This window comes from Peromyscus eremicus, chromosome 6 (genome assembly GCF_949786415.1).
Source record: "Peromyscus eremicus chromosome 6, PerEre_H2_v1, whole genome shotgun sequence".
NCBI lineage: Eukaryota > Metazoa > Chordata > Mammalia > Rodentia > Cricetidae > Peromyscus > Peromyscus eremicus.
In genome coordinates this window covers 104,290,074-104,313,440 of record NC_081421.1, presented here as the reverse complement: position 1 = coordinate 104,313,440, position 23,367 = coordinate 104,290,074, and the positions used below count along the sequence as shown (strand labels likewise).

At 38.3% G+C, this 23,367-nt stretch overlaps 1 protein-coding gene across 1 annotated transcript in view; it reads left to right on the top strand.

The window, feature by feature from the left end:
- Nucleotides 1–23,367, top strand: part of Arhgef38 (Rho guanine nucleotide exchange factor 38) — a 117,404-nt gene that overhangs the window by 40,669 nt on the left and 53,368 nt on the right. Inside the window, 1 exon segment of the mRNA XM_059266280.1 lies at nucleotides 15,292–15,415. Coding sequence (XP_059122263.1) covers nucleotides 15,292–15,415 — 124 coding nt within the window.

The window sequence follows — 23,367 nt, the reverse complement described above, 5'->3', positions numbered from 1 at the left end:
TGATGTATACAGTGAGGGACAACTTAAGACCTGGTGGAAGGTGAGGATGAACACCTGAAGTTGTCCTCTGATCTCCACACAAGCATGTGCCTGGACACATACATACACATTCACCCCACATGCATACATAGAAAATTAAAATAAATACACAAAAAGGAGTTTTGAAAGAAAGTCACAGTTGTAAGATATTAAATTTTAAAATTAAAAACTACAGAAAATGAATCCATTAGTACTCATATCCACCCCGCCTCTCTCAAGTGCTGACAGTTAGCCATAGGCTTCCTTTCCTTTTCTGTCTCCCTAGGAGGGACATTTCAGTCTTGCCATCCTGGAAGACACATAGCTTGCTGTCATATTGGATTCGGAATTAGTTGAGGATGAAAGTGATACACCATGTTCTAGTGAGTGAAACCTCTTTTCCTGGAGGGAACTCCTTTATCATTGCTTGTTCAGGAACCCTCCTCTCAGAAATGAAAGAATTTTTTTTTTTAATCCCAGCATTACTGGGTTTTGATGTAGACTATTCTCTTACTGTTACGTTTATAAACCTCCTCTAAGCTACGTTGAGGGTGAATGTAGTTACCTCTAATTTTTCTAATCTATAGTTCAGTCAGAACTCACTGGACCAATGAAAAGATAACTAAACAAATTTCCCAGTTCTATGCAGATATTGGAATGCTCGGAACTGAAAATTAGAGATGTGATATACAAATCTGCTTTAAAACCCAGGAACATCCCATTCAGCCTGGGAAGGTGGTTGACCCTGCACCCATTACTTCACCTCCTAGAACGGAGATGCACATACAACCATTTCAATTGCTTTTAATTGTGGAGGGTAAGCAGTGAAAATCCACTGGCTATGATTATGATAATGAGCGCCTAACCATCCTGAATGAAAAGCTTGTGAACTTGTGGCTGGCTTACTTGGATGTAGATCAATGTAGACATGTGTGTCAGTACAAGAGCCATAAATTTCAGATCTCAGAGAGTAACCCTGGAGCAAGGAAAGTGAATGTTCAGTTAAGGGAAAAAATAGTAACCTAGACATGGTGGTACACATCTGTAATCCACCAGGTGAGGAGTATTGCAAGGTTAAGACTTGCCTAGGCTGCATAATGAGTTCAAGTCAAGCACTGGCAAAGTAGTGAGACCTTGTCTCCAAATTAAAAATAATAGTAATAATAAGGAATGTACCTCAATGGTAGAGCACTTGCTAGGCATAAATAAAGCCTCAAGTTCAATCTCCAGTACAAAAAATAAAAACAAACAAAAATAGCAGGGGGTCAGGAAGGAAAAACATGGGGAAAATAAGTTTTTGTTAGTAATGACTTTCAATCAGCACTTTAGGCACAGACAAGGTTGATGGCTTCATGAATCAGTGAATTAATGAGTTTTAGGTCATGGAAGTATACAAAGTCATATGAAATTCAGTTCCTATTATAAAAAAGATCCCTTAGAACCAGTCATCAGAGGTGATAGGTTTCTTACAGTTATGAGAAACTGTAAAGCAAGACAGTGATTGATAGGTGCAGTTGGAGTTCAGAGAAGGGACATATCCCTTCCAGACGGATTGATGGGGCACTATTTCATGGAGACTGTGATATATACAAACAAGATGGCTAATGTTTGTCAAGACCCTAGTGCTCCTAATGCCTGCTACTGAACTCTGCATGGATAGCACGTGAATATCTGTCGCGATCCTGACCTAGAAGAGTGGGTAAGAGGTCAAGAAAATGCCTCCTAAGCACATTGATGCACAAAGAGCAATTATCAACGTATTTCAAGATGACATTAGAAATGGTCATGACAGAAGGCAGTTCATGATTAGTTATGCTAATTAGTTATGCAGCAAACAATTGCTTTAGACATTAGCAGAGGAAGTGTTTGCTTCCCTGACCTATTTGCTGCATTCAACAGAAACCACAGACTGCTGCTGCCCCCCCACCCCCTGTGGTTTGACATCATCTCCGAACACTAGTGTAGTTCAGGGCTTAGATTTGGTTCTCTTAGTCTACAGCCGTCCACAGGGCATCTGATCTGGCTCCATGGCTATAAATTAGCTGCATTCTGATGCTTGGCCAGCCTCAGCCCTGAGGTTGACCTGAAGTCCTGTTCTGTTTATCTGACCTCTTGCTCAAATCGCTTCATGACTACATGACATCTCAAATTCAACATGCCCAGAATTAATTTCCTGGTTCCCTTGAACACGTCTCCCTTCTCCAGTTACATACATTTCCTGAAGTTCATGTGTTGGACACTTAATTCTCAATGCAACAGTGTTGGTAGAGGTAATTTGTTACCAGGGGCTCTGCTCTCCCGGTGGGATTAAAGCTCTTAAAGCCCGGTGGGTTTAAACCTCTCTTTCATGCATTTTCTTCTTCTCTTACACTTTCTTGCATGGGATGACAGAGGACTGATATCACCAGCTCCAAGCCTCTTAATGGTAGATTTCCCACACTCTAGAACTATAATACGTATATCTCTGTTCTTTATAAATTGCCCAGCTTCCGGTATTCACTTACAGCAGTGCACACTGGCCTTGCAGTCTGTTTCATCTCAGTAAATGGCAGCTCCATCCTCCTAGTTGCTCAGGCAACCCCCACCCTCACCCCAAGAGTATCACTGCAAGCACTTTAATATTCTGTTCTTAGTCAAAAGGCTCTGGAGTGGGCTTCCTTACTCAGGACTCCTCGAGTCTGACCAGTCCCTGATCTGGTCTTTAATTACTTCCTTGGCTCCATCCCTCCTCCTTCACTGAGATTTCCCCCCCAGAGCTTCATTTTTTCTGTGCTATGTCAGTCTGTCCAATTCTGAACTTCTCTCCCAGAGTACTTCGGTGGTCATTGGGTAACTTGGCTGCTTAGCTACAAGACTAGCTGTGATATTAACTCAGCTCATAGGATGACTTAATTAGCCACTTAGAATCTAGTTTCTCTGCAAGAAATTTCACACATACAAATCAGCAGTTTTGAGAAACCCGATGAAATAATGGCTAGTTTACCCCGAAAGGCTTTGTAATCTAGAAGCCAACTGTCTAAGTAAATGCCACAGTAATTAGAGAATCATCCAAGCACGGTGCTTGCCAGGGCTCCGTGCCAACATTCGCTTTTCCCACTCACTGTGATTTCTGTTCTGTAAGCGTTCCCCTCCTCTGTTTCTTCCTCCTTACTAAAAGCTAGTTCTTTCAGCTCAGGATGTCCGCCCTGGAGCTCTCCTTCTCAAGTCTGCATTTCATGTATCTCCTGCTCTGTTCCTCTCCAAGTGTACTTACTTCAATTGAAACATCATGGGACTTTAAGAGTGTCTGAGTTAATATTGGAATGTGCGAGTGTATGCATGCATCCAGGACTCATTATAAGTCAATACCTGGAACTTCTTTAGAGAAGGGCATGAAACCAAAGATCTGTTAGGCCAATTCAGATGACACCCCATTTAAATAGTAATACTAATAGCTAGGATAAGTGGAAAAAATCCAAATTGGACTTTACTTGATTCCACATTTATTTTTATTTATTTATTTATTTATTTATTTATTTATTTATTTATTTATTTATTTATTTTGGTTTTTTGAGACAAGGTTTCTCTGTGTAGCTTTGTGCCTCTCCTGGAACTCACTTGGTAGCCCAGGCTGGCCTTGAACTCACAGAGATCCGCCTGGCTCTGCCTCCCGAGTGCTGGGATTAAAGGCGTGCGCCACCACCGCGCGGCGATTCTACATTTATTGCAAAATTGCTCCAAATAGAAGCACTAAAACTTTTCTAGCTTAGATTCCAGAAGCATTTGGTTGAAAATAATTACCCTGTTTTTCAAAAGCAACATTATTTACTTTCTTTTGTGTTCTATAGGCATTGTGTATACATCATGTGCATGTATCTGGGACTCTGAAGTGGCATGATTGTCGTAATAAAATTAGAAACGTAAAATAAAAATCGAGATCAGGTTTGCAATAACCGAGCATTAAGAAACTCAATATTCATGACTTGTTAAAACTTGTTTTTAAAAAGATTGATTAATTAATTAAGGTCTGTGTATGGAAGTATATATATGCATATGTGTGTGGGTATGTGTACCCATATGCACATGCAAAGTCCAGAAGCATGTTTAGTATCTGTCTCTATCACTCTCTGCCTATTCCTTTGAGTCAGGGTCTTTCCCTGAAGCTAGCTCATATATTTTTTGCTGTTGTTCAGCTAGGCTGGAAGCTAGCAAGGCCAAAAGATCCTCCTGTCTCTGCCCTCATTGGAGCTGGAGGTACAGGCCTTTGTGGGACACTCAGATCATCATGTGTGTACTGGGATCTGAACTCTAGTTCTCATGATTCTACGGGAAGTGCTCTTAACTGCTGAGCTGGCTCTCCACCCCTTCCCCCAGAACTTGTTAGAATCCCTACAAATATTAGTAACCTAAACTCAGCATTCTGTTTATGAACGGTGTCAGAAGGAAATAATCACAGGAATGAACAAGGATGGATCCAAGTGTACTTACAATAGTAAAAACAGCAACTTGACAAAGAAGGCTGTAGTTGGAATTTTCTTTGGGCTGCTAACCAGCTCCCAAATAAAGACACAGATACTTATTATTAATGATGAATGTTCGGCCTTAGCTTAGGCTTGTCCCACTACCACTTTTACATTTTGCCTCAGGGCTTTTTACCTTTCATTCTGTATGTCCTACTTTCCTGCTTCCTCCCCTTCTGGCTGACTGACCTGGCGTCTCCGTCATCTCTTTTTCTTTCTCCCCTGAGCCTAAATTCCTCCTCCTCCTTACTCTCCCTGCCTAAAAGTTCCACCTATACCTCCTCCCTCACTATTGGTCATTCAGCTTTTTATTAGATCAGTCAGGTGCCTTAGACAGGCAAGGTAAAACAGCAACACATCTTTACATAATTAAACAAATGTAACACATCTTTACATAGTTAAATAAATGCAACACATCTTTACATAGTTAAACAAATATTCTGCAACAGAAGTCCACAGTGTTTCCACATAATCTTTTCATTCAACAGTGCAAATGAGGGAATTGATGGCAGGAAACAATGTTTATGTGAAGTTTGAAGATTTTTTAAACTCTAATTGAACTATACAGTTCCTTTGAACAGATGTACACCTGCAGCCACCCAACCCTGACCCCACCCCACACAGAGTTCTGAAGATTATACCTAAAAATATCAGTGGTTACTGTTGTAGTGAATGATGAGTGATTGTATTTGCTTTCTTTTATCTATACATCCTTAATTTTCTGCAAGGCATATAAACAACTTCTGTGCAAATAACATTTTTCCAAGAGTCTGTTTCTAGACTTTTTTCCAGTCTTTGGTTGGCGTTTGTATGCTTCCTGAGAATGTTTAGCTGCTTTCCTTATGACTTGTTTGACTTAAACTGAGTCACCCATTTCAAGTGTTTGTTACTAAACAGAAAAGAATAAATAGACACTTGACAAGTATAAACTAAGGAGGAGACTCGCTTCTGTCAGTAAATTACCCACATAATAAAAGCAGCCAAACTAGACACCACAGTTTGCCTTTGTAGCCAGATCTAAGTAGGACATTACAAAATATTCACTTAATATGGTATTTTAAAGAATCAAACTAGATTTTTTTTCTTGAACTACTTTTGATATTTGCCTATTTTGTTACTCAGAACCAAGTGGAATGATAAAAAGAATATTTACAGACTTCCACAAAAGTATTTTTTAATTGTAGAAACTCCATTTAAATGGCCAACTTTTTATTGACTAACTGTGTACACACAGCAGCACTGTTTTAGACACAGTGGGACATTAGAAAAGCTCAGGAAGGCAAATATTTTGAGAAAACTCAGGGTTGACAGCAAGACAGGAAACTAATAATTACACCCTGTAACATTTATAATGTATGTAATGAACATCAGTATAAATATACTATGTGTATGCCTTATATGTAAGTATAATATACATGTGTCTATATGTAGGCCTTAATAGAAACAGAGTAATACATTGAACAGCCATGGACAAGCAAAGGAAACATCAAGGGAGTAAAGACAAATCTGTAAAATGAGGAGAATCACTGTAACTTATCAATCTGACAAAAGACTGCAATGCAGAGTATCTAAGGGACTTTAAAAATTCAATAACAAAAATATAATTCATTTAAAATTGGGCAAAGAATGGATAACTATTTCTCAAAGAAGAAATTCAGTTAGCCAACAAACTTATTAAAAATGCCCAACTTCATTAATGAGGACAGAAATGCAGGTAAAAAATACAATTTGGCATCACCTCACCTCAGTCAGAAGACTGTTATCAAAAAGAAAATAAACTGCAAGTAGGGAAAAGGAGACATCTCACACACTCCTGGTGGCAGTGTGAGTTGGGGCAGAACCATAAGAACAGCAATGAGGTTCCTTAAGAAACTAACTGATCTACCGTATGACCCATAATCTCTCTTCTGGGAGTATATTCAAAGGGAAGGATATCAGTAACATTTGCATGCCTGCTTTTGTTGCTCTATTTTGCACAATAGCTGAGAATTAATCAACCCTGGTGTCCATAAATAGACCAATAGTATATAACCTAACTTTTCTCATTGCTGCAGCCAAATATTTGACAAGAAGCAACTTAAGGTAGCATATTCTGGTTTATAGTTTGAGAAGGGATGGTCATCATATCTGCGAAGGCACGGTGACTGGTGTGCAAATCTGCAAAACAGTGAAACAGGAAATGTACAGAAAATGGTGCCATGCTATAAAACCTCAAAGCCCACCCCACAGTGATCTTGCTCTAGCAAGACTCTATCTCCTTAGCTGTACTAATAGCTGGGGGCCAAGTATGCAAATTTATGAGCCTATGAGGGACATTCACACTTAAACCACAGCAAATAAGTCAAGAAAAAGTGGTTTATACATACCCAATGGCTTTATTCAACCATTAAAAAAATAATGTCATTCTCTTATTTTCAGGAAAGTAGATAGGATAGGGGACATAATGTTGAGAGAAATAAATCAGACACAGAAAGACCAGTTCTGCATGTTCCCTCTCACATGTGGGCATTTCATGATCCCTCTCACATTGCATGTAGAACAATGCTGACTAGAGGCTGGAAGGTTGGGAGCAAGGTTCATAGGAGTATAGATCATGTGTACTCCTAAGCAATTAGAACTAGTAAATTCTAGTTTCAGAGGAACATCAGTAGGGAGGGAGCTGAGTTCACAGTAATGTATTATATATTTTATGAGTAACTAGAAGAGAATAGCCTGAAGTCTCCAAACACAAAGTAATAAAGAGACAGCAATGTTATGCTCTGATTTAATTCATACATGCTCCATGCATGTATTGCAATATCATACTGTGCCCCAAAGTGTGAGGAAGTATAATCATTACCTGTTAATCAGATTTTTTTTTTAAGTTTTAAGGACGTGGAAGCATTAACTAGCCCAATTTGACATATACACAGTGTATGCATATATTAAATTACTACATTCTTCTATAAAGTTATATAATTAAAATAATTTTGAAAGACTGATAAAGGTATGAGAGGAAAAAAGAGACTAATTCTAATAATTAGCTAATAATAACAATAAGCATGAAATCTTCCTTGGAGGACATAAGTTTTGGCTGAGAATTAAAATTATGTAAGACCCATTTGGTTATGTGATAAAAATAAAATCCAAATTAGATTAAGTAAACACTGCCAGTGGGTTTACATGGGAAAGATTTCTTGCTTTGGCAAAGATAGATCCGGGGGATAACATGATATTGTCAGGCATTGCTTTCCTCTCTCCATAGCCTTTACTACATCAATGTTCTGCACAAAGATAATTGAAAAAAACCAGGCAGTCACATTTTATCTATTTATGATAGCAAAATGCCAAAAACAGTGGCTTAAATAAGAGAACTTTGTTTCTCACATTCCACAAATTTGTAAGTCTAGAATTAAGGCACCAGTAGATTCAATGTCTGGTGATGGAGCTGTTCCTAGACAGTTGCCTTGTAATTATAACTCTACATAACAAAAAAATACAAGGAGCATCTCCCAGGTATCTTATAAAGTTACTAATCTCACTCATGGGGATACCACCCCAATGAACAAACAATCTCACAAAGGCCTTGTACCAGTTATTTTTTATTGCTGTGACAAAACACCATGACCATGAAGATGGGTGGGTACAGATGTGGGGAAGGCTCTGGGGGGTGTTAGGGGAGAGGAAAGAATATGGTTAAAATATACTGTATGGAATTCTTCAAATAAAAATAAAACATAAAAAAGAATGCACTTATGCCATAGTTTATCATGCTAAAATTTCAAAAACAAAACCACACAATAAAACATCATGACCAAAAGTGACTTACAAAGAAAAAGTTTATTTTGACTTACAGTTCTAAAAGACATGTCCATCATGGCAGGGAAGACTTGCCAGAGTAGAAAGCTAAGATACTGCATCTTTAACCCACAAACAGAAAGCAGAGAGAAAACAGGAGATAAGGCTGTAAGCACTCAATGCCTGCTGCCCATAGTGATGTATTTCCCAGCAAAGCTCTGCCTCCTAAGGGCCCCATAGCCTCTTCCAGCAGCTCCACCAACTGGGAATCAGATGTTCAAATACCTGAGCCTATGAGGGACATTTCTGATTCAAACCACCACAGAGCTCATCTCCTAATCCAATTACTTTGAATGTAAGATCTGAATATGAATTGGGAAGGGGGAAATTGTAAACATTCAGACTGTAGCACATACACCTGGTAACACCCAGACTGACTGGTAAAAAGACACAGCAAAAAGAGGGGAGTGATCGGAGAATTCCAGCAGAATCGGATAACATTAAGGATCTATGGTTCTTGCCACTCCTCTCAAATGCAAAAGAAAGGGCAGAGAGATGACAAAACACCCAGACAGATATAAGCCTTACCAGATTTGATTTAAATGGATAGCGTGTTATGTGAGAACAAAGCATTTTTTGAGTAAATGAAGATATTAGACCATGATGTAAAAAAAGGAAAATCAAGGAATGAATTGTCCGGTTCCTGTGGGGTACAAAGTAATTCTATATCAGTTCTTATAATCTTTGAATTAATGTAATTTCATAAGTCTATTCTCCTTTACTGAGAATTTTATATTTGGACATATATACATATATATCATACACATATTGCTACAGATTCAATCTTTTAAAATTTTACTTTTTAATTGAAAAACAAAATATCACATGTATTTATTGTTAGAAGCATGATATCTTTATATACACTTACGTTATGAAATGGCTACATCGCCTCAGCAATGTGTCTTTGTGTGTATGATGAGAACACTAAAAATGTACTCTCTCAACAATTTTCAGGTATATATCATATTATGTATGATAAACAATGGATCTCTTGAACTTGTTCCTTTAAGGAAAACTTTATGACTTTGAAACTCCCAAAGGACCACCTCCTAGCCTCTGGGGTAGTTTTTCTCTCTATTCTGTAAGTTTGACATTGTTGTACTTTTTAAGTAAACCATGTGACATTTATGCTGCAACTAATTTATTTTAGTTACTATAATTCCCAAGTTCATCCACGTTGTCGCAAATGACAGATTTCATTATTTTTTTCTTTTTATTTATTCAATGTGTCTTTTACATCACGCGTCTTGATCCCATTCATTTCCCCGTCACTTCACATCTGCCCCCACCCCAGCACTCTACCTCCTCCCCCCAAATATAACAAAGTTTAAGAGAAAAAGTGGGGGGGAAATTAAAAATCTTGTCATGGAAGCTGTAGTGTGTCATAGTGACTCACAGAGTAAACCCCTTTGTCCATATGTCTTTACTTGTAAGTGTTCATTACAAAGAGTCATCAGTCTGGTTCGAGGCCCCTGGTTTCTACTACACTAGTCATGCTGGGCCCTCACTGGGGCTCTTTCTGGATATCCGGTTGTTGCCCTGTGTTGTAGAGATCCTGCAGCTTTGGATCTGTGGGTCAGGTCCCTTCATGTGCTCCAGCAGATCAATACCTCATTATTTTTTTTTTAAGGACCTGTAGTATACCACTGGGCTATAATACTTTATCCATTTATACTATAATTTCATTATCCATTTATCTATTGATATACAGGTAGATGTTTATTTCTTGTATTTGTGAATGACAGAAGGAGCATGACATTGCAGTGCTTTGGTTGGCATTCTGATTTCGGTTCCCTTGGATATAATTTAGAAGTGAGGTCCTGGATCATGTCACCTCCACACAGTTCTCCATAGTGGATAAATTAATTTTCTTTCCCACCAACAATGCATGGCATTTCCTTCCCTCCATATCTCTACCGATACTTGTTACTGTTTATCCTTTCAACAATAACTATTCTAGCCTGGTGGCGTGGCACATGCCTTTAATCCCAGCACTCAGGAGGCAGAGCCAGGTGGATCTCTGTGAGTTTGAGGTCAGCAAAAAAAAAAAGTAATAATAATAACTATTCTAACAGATGTGAACTGATGTGAACTGATAAGTCATTGTAATTTTATTCTTCATTTTTGTAATGATTTATATTGAGCATTTTGACAAATACTTTCTGGATATTAGTATTTTCTTTGGTCCATTTTGACTATGGTTGTTTTACGTTTGAGCCTTTAGTCTATTTTGAATTGATTTTTGCAGTGATTGGTCAGTTTTCTTAGCACATTAATGAAGAAATTGTCCTTTCGTCATTGTTTGCTGAAATCAATTGACCATAAATGCGTAGGTCTGCTTCTGGGCTTCCTGTTTTGCTTAATGGGATATGTGTGTATATTTATGTTGGTACTATACTAGTTTGTTTACTAAAATGTTACAGCATATTTTGTTTTGTTTTGTTTTTTGAGACAGGGTTTCTCTGTGTAGCTTTAGAGCCTGTCCTGGAACTCACAATTTGTACACCAGGCTGGCCTTGAACTCACAGAGATCTGCCTGCCTCTGCTTCCCTGGTGCTGGGATTAAAGGCATGCACCACCACCGCCCGACATTACAGTATATTTAAAAAAAATCACTGAAAACTCTAAAATATTAGTAAGAATTTGAAGATTGCATGGATAAATGGAAATACAGCAAGTATTACTGAACCAAAAAAATACTATCCTCAAACTGTCCATACAATACATACAATATCAAAACTCCAAAGATATTTTCTCAGAAATAGAAAAAACAATGCTAAAATTTTTATGAAACTATAAAATACAATAGGCAGCTGAAGTACCCTTGAACAAAAAAGAACAAGTAGAGTTATCATACTATCTGGTTTTAAATTTTTGTAATGGTTTGAATGTGATGGGAACTTTCTGTTTGAAGTATATCCCATGATGAACACGTCTGCAAAACAACACATTAAATTGTTAAATAAACAGTGAGCTTTAATGTCTATGTTTCATAGATCTGAACAACTACTGTTGATTTGTCTTAGAATAGTGCTTTCTCAAACTTTTTTTCAAAAGTAAATTTTAATTCATTTAAAGTAGAATTTGATTTTAAGCTCTAAGTACTTTGCCCGTTTTGAGCAAACAATTAATAAATATATGTGGATGTTTCCATGAATTTATAATAGTAATCGTAAAACCATCTATCACTTTTAAAAGCTGATTTGGACCAGATGTTTGTTTGTTCCTTGGCACAGCCGTGCCTGGATGTGAATTCGTTTTATGATTCACAGAATCCCCAAGGGCCCGTGGTGATAGGATTGAAACCAGGCCAATTGATGTTTTAATCCTTTCTATCCTTCAGGAAGAAATGGAATTAAAAAACTAAGTTTCTGTTGTTCAGAATTTGTTGCACTGAGCTAAGATTATAGATAGAATGTAGTATTAGATTCTTGCTAAATGGATTTGTAATCTAAATTAGATATACAGGATAGTGACCTTGGCAAATAGAAGGTAGAAGTGAAAACTTGGTGAAAAGTCAGCAGAAACTGAGGAAGTTTGGGGAGGATGACTAACTGTGAGTGGCGTTTGCTGATCTTTATGAGGGTGTAGGACTGCAAGGTCATGGTGTTGGATCTGTCTTAACCTCCATGTATAACCTCACTTCAAGATGGCTCATACTTCACAGAGAAGATGGAGAGGCGTATGAAAGAAAAAAGTTAACAACACTTCAAACCGATAAACTCAAGATTGCACAGCACAATAAAATAACATGGGCACACTGTATGAAGTACATCTACTCACTATCTTATAAAGCAGGTGACGAGGAAATTAAAGCGTCACACCTCTCAGGGTATATGTCAAAGAAATCACAACCAGTACATTTAAAAGAAGTGACATTTTATTTCTACCTGACATAGTAAGCAAATAGTGTAATAGGTCCGTATGGTTCTGACCAGTTGATAATAAATTATTAAATGATAATTTCATGCATGTTAACTAACATAAGCCAATAGCTGTCACGTGTTTCTAAGCATTTTGTATAATATTAAATATGCTTCATAATATAGAAAACAGAAGCCCCAAACATTCCTAGATTCTGTGCAAAAGAGCCACATGTATCCTTTCCTCCTAAGTGAATACTTGGTGAAGGTATATTCTTGGAGACCCTGGATTAAAGACCCTAAAAGCCAGTATTGATTGCAATTGCAATGTAGTAATTAATGTGGAGATGCAGATAATTTACTTCAGCAATATATTTCAGAGCTAGACCCAAATTTAGGACTTCATGCTCACTATGTAAGCACTTTACACCTGACCTACACACTCAGTCCTAATAAACTCAGAATACATAAAAGTAGTTGGAAAAGCTGGGCATGCTGATGCATGCCTTTAATCCCAGCACTCAGGAGGCAGAGCCACGTGGATCTCTGTGAGTTCAAGGCCAGCCTGGACAACATAGTGAATTCCAGGATATCCAGGGCCATGTATAGAAAAACCCTGCCTAAGAACAAAACAAGGACAAAAAAAGTAGTGGGAAAAAGGCTGTCTAATTTTAGATTGAAATAGGCAATTGTATGGATTTGCTAACAAGTGAATTTGGGAGTTATCTTGAGGACAGTGTTGAAGACCTGAGAACAAGGAATTTCTCAGGGATGAGTGAAATAAATGTATGGAGTATAGCTGTGTAGCATAAGAAATAATGGACATAGTCATAATGTTTGACAAAGCTTCACTGTGAAATCATTCTTTCAACTTTGGAGACAGAATGTGCTTGCCAAAATAGCACGCATGTACACTATGAAGAACACACTGACTGGTCTCAAAGGAACAGCATTAAGAAGACCAACACAGTGTTTTCCTCCCCCCTGCTCTAATAGACTTTGATGACAAAATCTTTAGCCTTCATTGGAAGAACCACATCATCCTCTCTTGTCTCTGTCTCTGTCTCTGTCTCTTGCTCTCTCTCTCTCTCTCTCTCTCTCTCTCTCTCTCTCTCTCTCTCTCTCCCTCTTTCCCTCCCTCCCTCCTTCTCCTCCCTCCCTCTGCCTCCCCAATCTTCTGTGTGTGTGTGTGTGTGTGTGTGTGTGTGTGTGTGTGTGTGTGTGTGGTGTGTGTGTGTGTGTGTTATGCATATGTGTGCAGATACACTCACCTACACTTGTGTGAATGGAAGCCAGAGTGAAAGGAGGGAGGTGAGCATCTCTTCCTTGATAGTTCTTCACTGCCCCCCTTGTTTTAGACAAACTCAAAAAACAGCTGTTTTCAACATCTGAGTCACAACCCGTTTGGGGAGTTTGAATGACCCTTTCACAGGAGTCACCTAAGACCATCGTGGAACACAGATGTTTACATCATAGTTCCTTACAGCAGCAAAATTGCATTATGAAGTAGCAGCAAAAATAATTATGTGGTTGGTGGTCACACCACAACATAAGGAACTGTATGAAAGGGTCGAAGCATTAGGAAGGCTGAGAACACTGCTATAGTGCAATCTGGAGCTTCTGGGTCCTATCAGGCTACACTGGCTGACCAGTGAGCCACAGGGATTCTCCTGTCTTTGCCAGGCTCGTGCTGAAATTACAAGCATACATTACCGCATCTTGCTATTTAAGAAGATGCCAAGGATCCAGACACGTCATCTTGCTCACACAGCAAGCACTTTACTGTGCTTTACCCACTAAGCCAACACCTGGCTCCCAGGTCTATCTCTTGCTTATGCCCACTGTTACTAACCTCCCTTAACTTATTGGCCCTCTTTCCTCAACTGGACTTGTATGTCTCTCTCTTCTGATTTTGATGACCTTTCTCAACAGTTCTGCTCATTACCTTTGAAGCTCCTCCATGCCAAGCTTACTAATCACCTGGCTATCCACAACCTCAAGCATAATAAATTATGGACAAATGGAACCAGTTCCTGTTCTTTGTTGTATACTAACCTCAGATGATTCTACACCAATGTAGTTGGACCCTGAATAAACATAATTTAACTATGAAAGAAGAAATACTTTTAAAAACCAAGACCAAGTCACTGCATTTCTCACCAAACTCAGATTGTTGAATGCAATCAGCTGTCCCTCTCTCTACTAGTCACTCCCTAAGATAAGATCTCTCTTCCGTTGCATTTCCTAGGACACAGAAGGCATCTAGGGAATAGCTGATGAAAGATGAATAAATAAGATTTTATGATAAGCATAGAGTATAAGAATGATCACAGCGATTTTTGAGACTCATCCTGAAATTATAACACATGGCAATCCTTAATTAGTATATTTATTTCAAAGGAAAGGAGCAAGGAGTAGCCCAGCACATTTATCTCTTCTAAAACATCTGTGGTTTAAAACAGCTTTAAAAATAGTTATTTGAAAAAGATAAGGTCATGTTTCTGTGAGAGCAGTAAAATACTCTATTTTTAATTTTTCTATGTTTGTGTGTGTTATGACATATGTATTCAGGTACCCACAAAGGCCAGAAGAAGGTGTCAGATCTAGGAGCTGGAGTTACAGGAAGTTATGGGCAGTCTGATGTGGGTGCTTGGATTTGAACTCGGGTCTTCCAGAAGAGCAGCAAGTGCTCTTAACCACTGAGCCATCTCTCCAGCCCGACAGTAAAATATTCTAAGTTCGGTGGTACATACCTGCATAAAGGGCAGTTATAAAAATACCATTAGGTCTAAACCTTCCCAATCTGGTTTCTATTAAGAAATTCTGCTACACACTCAAGTCAAATGTTTTTGTTGGTGGTGTTTAAGACAGAGGTATAATACATCATCTTAATTTCCTTGATGAAAATCTATACATTTACATTTAGAAGTCCTGAATGAGCATGTTCACAGAGCAGGGTGAGGGTAGTGGCATGGGCTGGCAGTTAAAAATCCTTGCTGTTTAGCAGGAGGAAGTATGGTGCACACAATAGTTCTCTTCCCATCCGCTGGTGCTCAGAGATTCTGCTTCTTCAGGTTGACAGGCTGGACGTGGAGGGCTTGTTTAGCAACATCGAATCTGTGCACCAGATATCAGCCAAGCTACTGTCCATGTTGGAAGAGGCCACAACAGACGTGGAACCAGCCATGCAAGTAATCGGTATGTTTGTTCTCTTCCTGGGTTCTGCAATACAACAGGAAATAGTATTTTAATAACCCCCTGGTACTTTGGTTTTATGTGCCTGACTTACAAAGCTTCCCAGGTGATATATAAATACTGAGTCTGCCTTCGGGTTCACGGTAATTACACAAACTTTACATTTATCTCCCAATGGGTTTATAGCCATTGGCTGGGGTCCCTCAGTAGCACTGAGAACAGACAGAATTCGCTTTTTAATTTTCACTCTTTCAGTCTCTCTGCTTTCCAGATCGGCTTTCATTTTGTTTTATGGCTAGTACTTCCTTGGTCCTTAAATAATTAAACATTTTAATAGCTATCCTGATTTCAATCACAATGGATTTTTTATCATAAATCTATGAATTTACTGATTTTTAAATTATAAATATTTTACGTGAGAAGTATATGGTCTTCAAAGAACTTAGACAACATCTATATTTTCAATGTTTTCCACTTTACTCCTGTTTTAAATTTTTCTCTCATTTTTTATTTTATTTTTAATTTTTTTATTGATTCTCCATGGATTTCACATCATGTATCCCTAAGCAACTCACCTTCCTGGCCCCTCACTTCTGCCTTCTGCCCTTGCAACCTCACCCCCCAAAACAAAATTTAAAAGTGAAACCAAAAAAACAAAAACCAAAACAAGCAAAAATAAATAAATAAATAAACAAACAAACAAATAAATAAATAAATCTTGGTATGGTAGCTGCAGTGTGGCCCAATGAGTCACGCAGAACACTATTTAGTCCACACATCTTTACTTGTAAGTGTTCATTGCAAAGAGTCATTGGTCTGGTTCAAGGCCTCTGGCTTCTGCTACCCTACGGATAATGGGCCCTCAATGGGCCTGCCCTTGGATATCTTATTTGTACTGGGTGGTTTTGTGTGTCACCTTGACACAAGCTAGAGTCATAGGAGAGGAAGGAGCCTCAGCTGAGGAAATGCCTCCTTGAGACCCAGCTGTAAGGCATTTTCTCAATTAGTGATCAAAAGGGAAGGGCCCAGCCCATGGTGGGTAGTGCCATCCCTGTGCTGCTGGTTCTGGGTTTTGTAAGAAGTTGGGCTGAGCAAGCCAGGGGAAGCAAGCCAGTAAGCAGCTCCCCTCTATGGCCTCTGCATCAACTCCAGCCTCCAGAATCCTGCCATGTTTTGAGTTTCTTTCCTGACTTCCTTCAGTGATGAACAGTAATGCTAAAGTGTAAGCCTAATAAATCCTTTCCTCCCCAACTTACTCATTGGTCATGGGGTTTTGTCACAGCAATAGAAATCCTAACTAAGACACTATTGTTGCTTTGTGTCATGGAGATCCTGGACCTTTGGATCTGCAGGTCTGGCCCCTTCACATGCTCCCTTTGTGTGTGTGTGTGTGTGTGTGTGTGTGTGTGTGTGTGTGTATGTGTGTGTGTGTATGTATATATACATACATATATATGCATAAACACATATATAGGTTTTACTCTGACAAGGTTTTTAAAAATGACTGCAGAGAATATCACATGAAAAATATTCAGCCTAAATTCTATTCTCTTCATGTCTTGAGCATTGCAATAACTCCTTAAAGGAGGTTTATGTATCAATATATAGTGCTGTGTAGCTTAAGAATTCTTTTTTAAAATGATCATTTTGTAATTTATAATAGTAGTTATAAAAATAGTAGAACAATCGAGGATCTATAGAGTAAGGATGAAGGATTGTTTATATACTCCTCCAAACCCATTGTCTCTCCTGTGAGTGACCATTGCTGTTAATCTTTGTGGAACATCTCTTTGAGGCAAATGTGCATACACACACACACACACACACACACACACACACACACACACTTTCTATCTTTATTGAGTCTTCTTTTTTAGTGGACGTTAGACTTATAGAAAGGAACAAAATGGTTCTTATTTAGTATCTATGTGGGTCCAAAATTTAGGCAACAGACTGATCTTATGAAAGGATTATGAAAGGATTCAGTCAGGTTTAAATTCTATCTTTCCCTGTGGTTCAACATCCCCAATAAACTGAGATAATGTTTTCTTTCTTCATAAGGCTGTACACGTTTTTCACTTTAGTAGGGATCGCTAGCCATTTATCAGTTCGTCCTATGAACAGTTGTGAGTAGCAGCATGCCTGCAGAGGAAGATGCCGTGTGGCACTGTTGGGCAGAGTGAAGCGGAAAAGATCATCTCTGACCCTCCTAAGCTCGCAGTAAGATCTCTGCTTGAAGTGAAGGTGTGTGTTTGATTGCCATCAGAGTGGTTTTTATGCTGCCAAAAACCTTAATGAGAACATTTTGGATAGGGGTCAAGGAAAGACTACGAGATACTATGTTGGTTTAAAGTCATTCATAATATTTTTGATAAGTAGGGTCCAGGTTGGGCAAAGTTGTTCTTTGGAACTTTCTTTCTATTTAGCATTAATAGAAAGTAGTAAACACATTTAGAAAATGGTAAGTGATTAAGCTGGTGTGAAGGATCATGTAGAGAAGGAGTAGGGAATACATGTGAAGGTCAGAATAAGGACAGATGATACTGAAAACAAATTTGAAATCCAGGTAGTTGAACCTCTAATGCCATCTCTTTCATAGTAAGTTGTGAGAGGCCTGGCCCTTGACTGAGTTGAGTAGTGTAACACAGTAAACTGAAGTGTAGCCTATTTCCTTTCTTAACACTTCGGAGTGCCACATGCAGGGCACTGGCAGATACAATGAGGACACATGGACCCGAGTAGCTAGAAATGGCCCCTCATTGTTCTGGTGGCCCTCCATCATCACTGGGTGCAGCAGCTAGTTGTGCCATGGCCTATGCTGAGTGGCATACACTATGGCCTATGAGAAGCACGAAGCCATCAGGATGCCAATCAGTGGAGTTGGTGGGACGTGTAGGGATTTACAGAGTAGATGTGAATGAAGTGTGTCTGGGCAATAGAGACTGGCAGCTTTACTTAGGAGTGTCTGCCTGTTCCTGCACCAGCAGTCAGGTCACTTGTTGTATGCTGTATCCACCACTCTTGTTATTATTTGGTTATGCTTATTGTAACTTTGCAATAAACCCTTCAGACATAAAGGCTTAATGTATCCACATAACGTAAAAATATTGATTTTTCTGCTTCTCAAGAAACTTGAGAATGAACATATGAAAATCAGAATACTTACCCCATATACCATAGGGACCTCAACATTGCCATCACTGACCACAAACCAACCAGGAGACAGAAATCTGCTGAAGAAGCAGCGACATTCACATCAGAAAACATGAGTCACTGTTTTAAAAAGATTGCTCGAGGCAGGTGATTGGACACACATAGCTACTTAAAGTGTGTTTATGAACCACTCCAAATAGCAAGATGGTTCATGTGCTATTGTTCACAAGAGATAACAGTTGCTCTCCATTAATTTCCCTCAACCTTACACCCAAAATTCTTTGAACCTGTAAAACATAAAAAAGCAATGGCTACTGGTGAGGCGACACCATTAATAAAGGTTTTGCAGTTAAATGATGGGTGTGTCTGTCAATAAATAAAGTGAATATGGAATACCAGTTCAGTCTAATAACAGATTTTTAAATCAAAATTGCAAAACCAGAAAATATTTGGGAAAATTTATTATTAAGAAATTTATTGTCTGATCTTATTGTGTTACTGTAACCAAGACTTAAAAATTCAATATTGTAGGGGGTAAAGGGATGATTAGCAGTTAAGTGTACATTTTTGTAGATGAATTATGTTTCACTCATATTCAGTGGCTCACAACCACTGGTAACTCTAACTTCAGGGATCTCAACACATTCTTCTGGCCTCTGTGGGCACCTACACTTACATGCACACACACACACACACACACACACACACACACACACACACACACAGACATAATTAAAAATAAAACAGATCTTCAAAAATATTATATTGTGAATGCAAGTGACAATATGAATACGCACAGGTAAAGCAAAGAATCACAAATAAACAATGTTTTTAACCAAAATAAAATCTATAGTAAAGAAATTGTGTTATGCAGATAATGAAGCTGGTATTTTATTCCCATAAAAACTGGTCAAAATGTGTGCATACTTTTCTATACATAAAAATAGCACACATGAGACGTGCAATATTTGAAGATAAATTTGCTGTTAAACTATCAAATTATCTTATGCATGGCAGTCAAGACTTTCTTTGTTGCTGCTCCCTAATCAGGATTTAGAATGCAGATTCCCTACATTCCCTACCAGCTGTGGGCCTGTTTGTGAAGAGGCCTGTGGAATGGCATCACAGTGCATTCAGAAGCAGATTTTTGATGTCTACAGGCTGCAGTTATAGAAAATATATTATAAACAAGAAGACATTGGAATTTATCCTTACCAAAACAAAGAATGAGCTTGAAATGAAACAACAAGAACTCATGTTGTATACAATATTTTTGAAATTCTGTAACTGAACTTTCATACACTTGGCTCATGGAAAGAAGCTTTTGAAGGATTACTTCTAATTTATTTCATTTCATTTTTTTGAGATTGTGTCTCACTCCATAGCCCAGGCTGGCCTGGAAATCTTTATGATCCCCCTGCCTCATCTCTTGAGTGCTGGGATCGCGGTCATGAGCCACCATGCTTGGCTTGACGCTCCTCTTTAACATGATAAAATTATATTTTGTACTAGATTTTACAATACCACATTTTGAAAAATCATAAGTAGAAATAGCTTCGTAGGTTTTTTTCACTTGTTAAAAAACAGAAAAGAATCCAAACAAAGGCAAAAAGATAAAAATTTCAAAAGTATTTCAGCTCAAATAAATACACCTTTAAATACAGATATGTATAATTAGAATTTTGTTATCTTCCATTTATCAGAATCTTCTGAGCTTATTGGATGCTTCTGTATTTACAAATTATGTTCCAATTTAAAACATGGTTCACAAATTTGACAGCCTTGGTCTGAGGAGGCTCCGTGACTAAAAGCGCTTGGGGCACAAACACAAGAAAGGGGAGCAGAGTTGGGAATCCCCAGTACCCGTGAAAAAGCTAGGCATGGCAGTGCACACTGGTGCTGTGTGGTGAACAGGAGAACTCGGAGGGCAGCTGGGGCTTGCTGGCTGCCAGTCTAGCTGAAAAATGGCCAATGCCAGATTCAGCGAAAGACTATCACAAAGGAATAAGGAAGAGAGCAAGAGAAGACACCCGGTGTCCTCTTCCTTAGACCTCTATGTACACACGGACGGGCTTACACATCTGCATGCACACTTGCAAAGATGCATGCACCACACACAGAGACACACCCACACACACCACAAAGTAAATCAATGCATACAAACATAAAGCCAGTATTGAATTATAACCAATATAACAAAATGAATATCAACAAACATATTGATATAAATAAATGGGAATAAACCAGCTCTCCAGTAGATTTCAACATATAAAGACAGAAGTAAAGGAAAATAGAAAAATCCACTAGTAGTCAACCATCACCATCGTAACTGCTTCATGTAAAACCCACTAATAAATGTAATGTATACTCGGTGCAAGTTAGAGAACACAGATTTAAAAGTCTCAAGGTTTCTCTACCAGTAATTTCTTACATCAGAAGGCACCATGGTAACCTCATTGTAAGAGACATACTCTAACCAACTAATCAAGGTCAAGAACAGCAGGAAATATGGGCCTCACATCACAAACCTTTTGCATTGTGACTGATACAGCATCACATCTGTGGTCTTTGCCTTCAGAGTTTATAGAGGCATCCAATCAGAAGAAAGCATTCAATATATATTTTTTAAAAAGTAATAAGTATGGGACACTTGATTATAGAAAGGGGTCACTTTCCTTTTACTGACAGTTATATTGTGGTTATTTGCTATATTAACGTAGGAGAGCTGTGTGCAGAGTGTTTGGAAACTGTATTGCCTCTGTGTTTTCTTTATTAGTACAAAATCAGTTCAAGTCTTTTTTTTATGGTTTTTTTTTTTGAGACAGGGTTTCTCTTTGTAGTTTTGGTGCCTGTCCTGGAACTCACTCTGTAGACCAGGCTGGCCTTGAACTCACAGAGATCCGCCTGCCTCTGCCTCCTGAGTGCTGGGATTAAAGGCGTATGCCACCACCGCCTGGCTTGTTCAAGTCTTAAAATAAAAAACAACTTATAGTTTATGGAGAACATTCAATTAAAGATGCTTATACCTCTAAATTTTCTAGTCATGACTGGAAAGATTACAGGAATATTTCAGAAAATTAAAACAATAAAGGCTATAATTTAAAAAGTGTTGGTTGGAGCTTTGCTTTTAGAGCATCACCATCGGTTTCTGAGCTGGCCTTGTGACTAATAAAAGGAGGCAAAGTGATGTTTCATGACTGCATGATGAGTTTTACTCTAAGATCATGAAAAGAGAAGTGCAAACTACCCAGGCATTGCAAGAAATGTAGAAAAGGCCTTAAACAGGTGAGTGCAGTCCTCAGCAGCCACCTGACCAGACATTGCTGATCATCAGCTCACGGTAAACGGTCAGTCTGTCAGCATCACAGAGAGACAAGCCGTCCTAGCGAAACTGCCCAACCTTCAACCCAAGGATGGTGAGAAAACTATTGTTAGTCTTTTAAGTTTGGGGATGATGTTTCTGCATAATAATAGCTAACTCCTACAAAATTCCAGAGAAAAAAATATTTCAACTCAAATGCTGAGGAAAACTTGATTTGGAATGTGGTGTTTGGACTTGGATTTGACTGATTAAGAATGGAGCAATTACATGCAAAACGCAGTCTTGAGGAGAAGACAGTAAAGGCCCCATGTCAGGAGAGTATGGGAAGTCCACTAGCATTCCAGAATGCCTTAAACAGCTCCCTGATTTTCCATTATGATCCATATACATCAGTGCAGAGTTCAATGGCAGTTCCTATTGCAAAACCTTTTATCACTTAGATTTCATAACATAAAGTGATTAGGTGAGATGTTTCCAAAATTATGTTACCGCAAAATGAAAAGCACAGGTGTTCTGACTCTGTGTCTTCAAATAGCAAGATTGAGAGTTTGTGACTCACAGCTGTGGTGCCAGATCCACTAGATACCTCAATAAATGAGGGGGAGAAATTTACTCAACAAACCTTGGCGTTTGGATGAGGTTCAAGTTTATAAATAGATACCTATGCTTGCAGATCTGAGAGCATTGATGGAACTCTCTGTATTCCAATGCCAAAACAAAAAGTGGATTTAAAAGTCCACACTGAATCTAGATAGAGAAGTTGTTTTAAAATCTCTGGAGATGAGCTTTGGTTCTTGTTTATATTGAAACTGAACTTATTCTATGACAATTTATGAAAATAGTAAGCAAGGACAAATAAAATAAAAGAAAGTACAAAATTTAATAGCATAATAATATATCTTTTAATATCGTGTTGAATTGGATTCCATCTCTTTCTATTGCTAGATCTTAGGCAAATTATGAAACCTCACTGAAGTTCAGCTTCTTATCTGGAAATTGAAGGCAGTAGTATTTACCTCATATGAGTTTTATGAGGATTCAATAAAATCAAGTGTAAAGAATAACCAGTGCTTATTCTTAATACTTAAGACGTGATGTGACTAAATTGCTATTACCCTAGCCATTCTAAATGTACACATCTATTTATAAAGTGTGGTTTCCTTTTCATAATAATTAAATATAATACAAATTCTTTTTGGAAGTTTTAGTCATGCTTTACAATAAATTAAGATTTGTATTTTGTAGTTTATCTATGCCTCCTGGTATTTATACATCTTTATAATTCATATATATAATGATATATTTGACTTTAAGAAGGAAGGTTTGGCCTATCACATGTCGCTTCTATGTGTGGCAGATTGAGTGATAATTTCCAAAGCTGGTTTCCCGAAGACTCAATGAACCATGGCTTCCAGCTTTCACACTGCCAAGTAGCCTAGACCCACTAGGTGTGACACTGTGAGAGTAACTGGACTAAGCC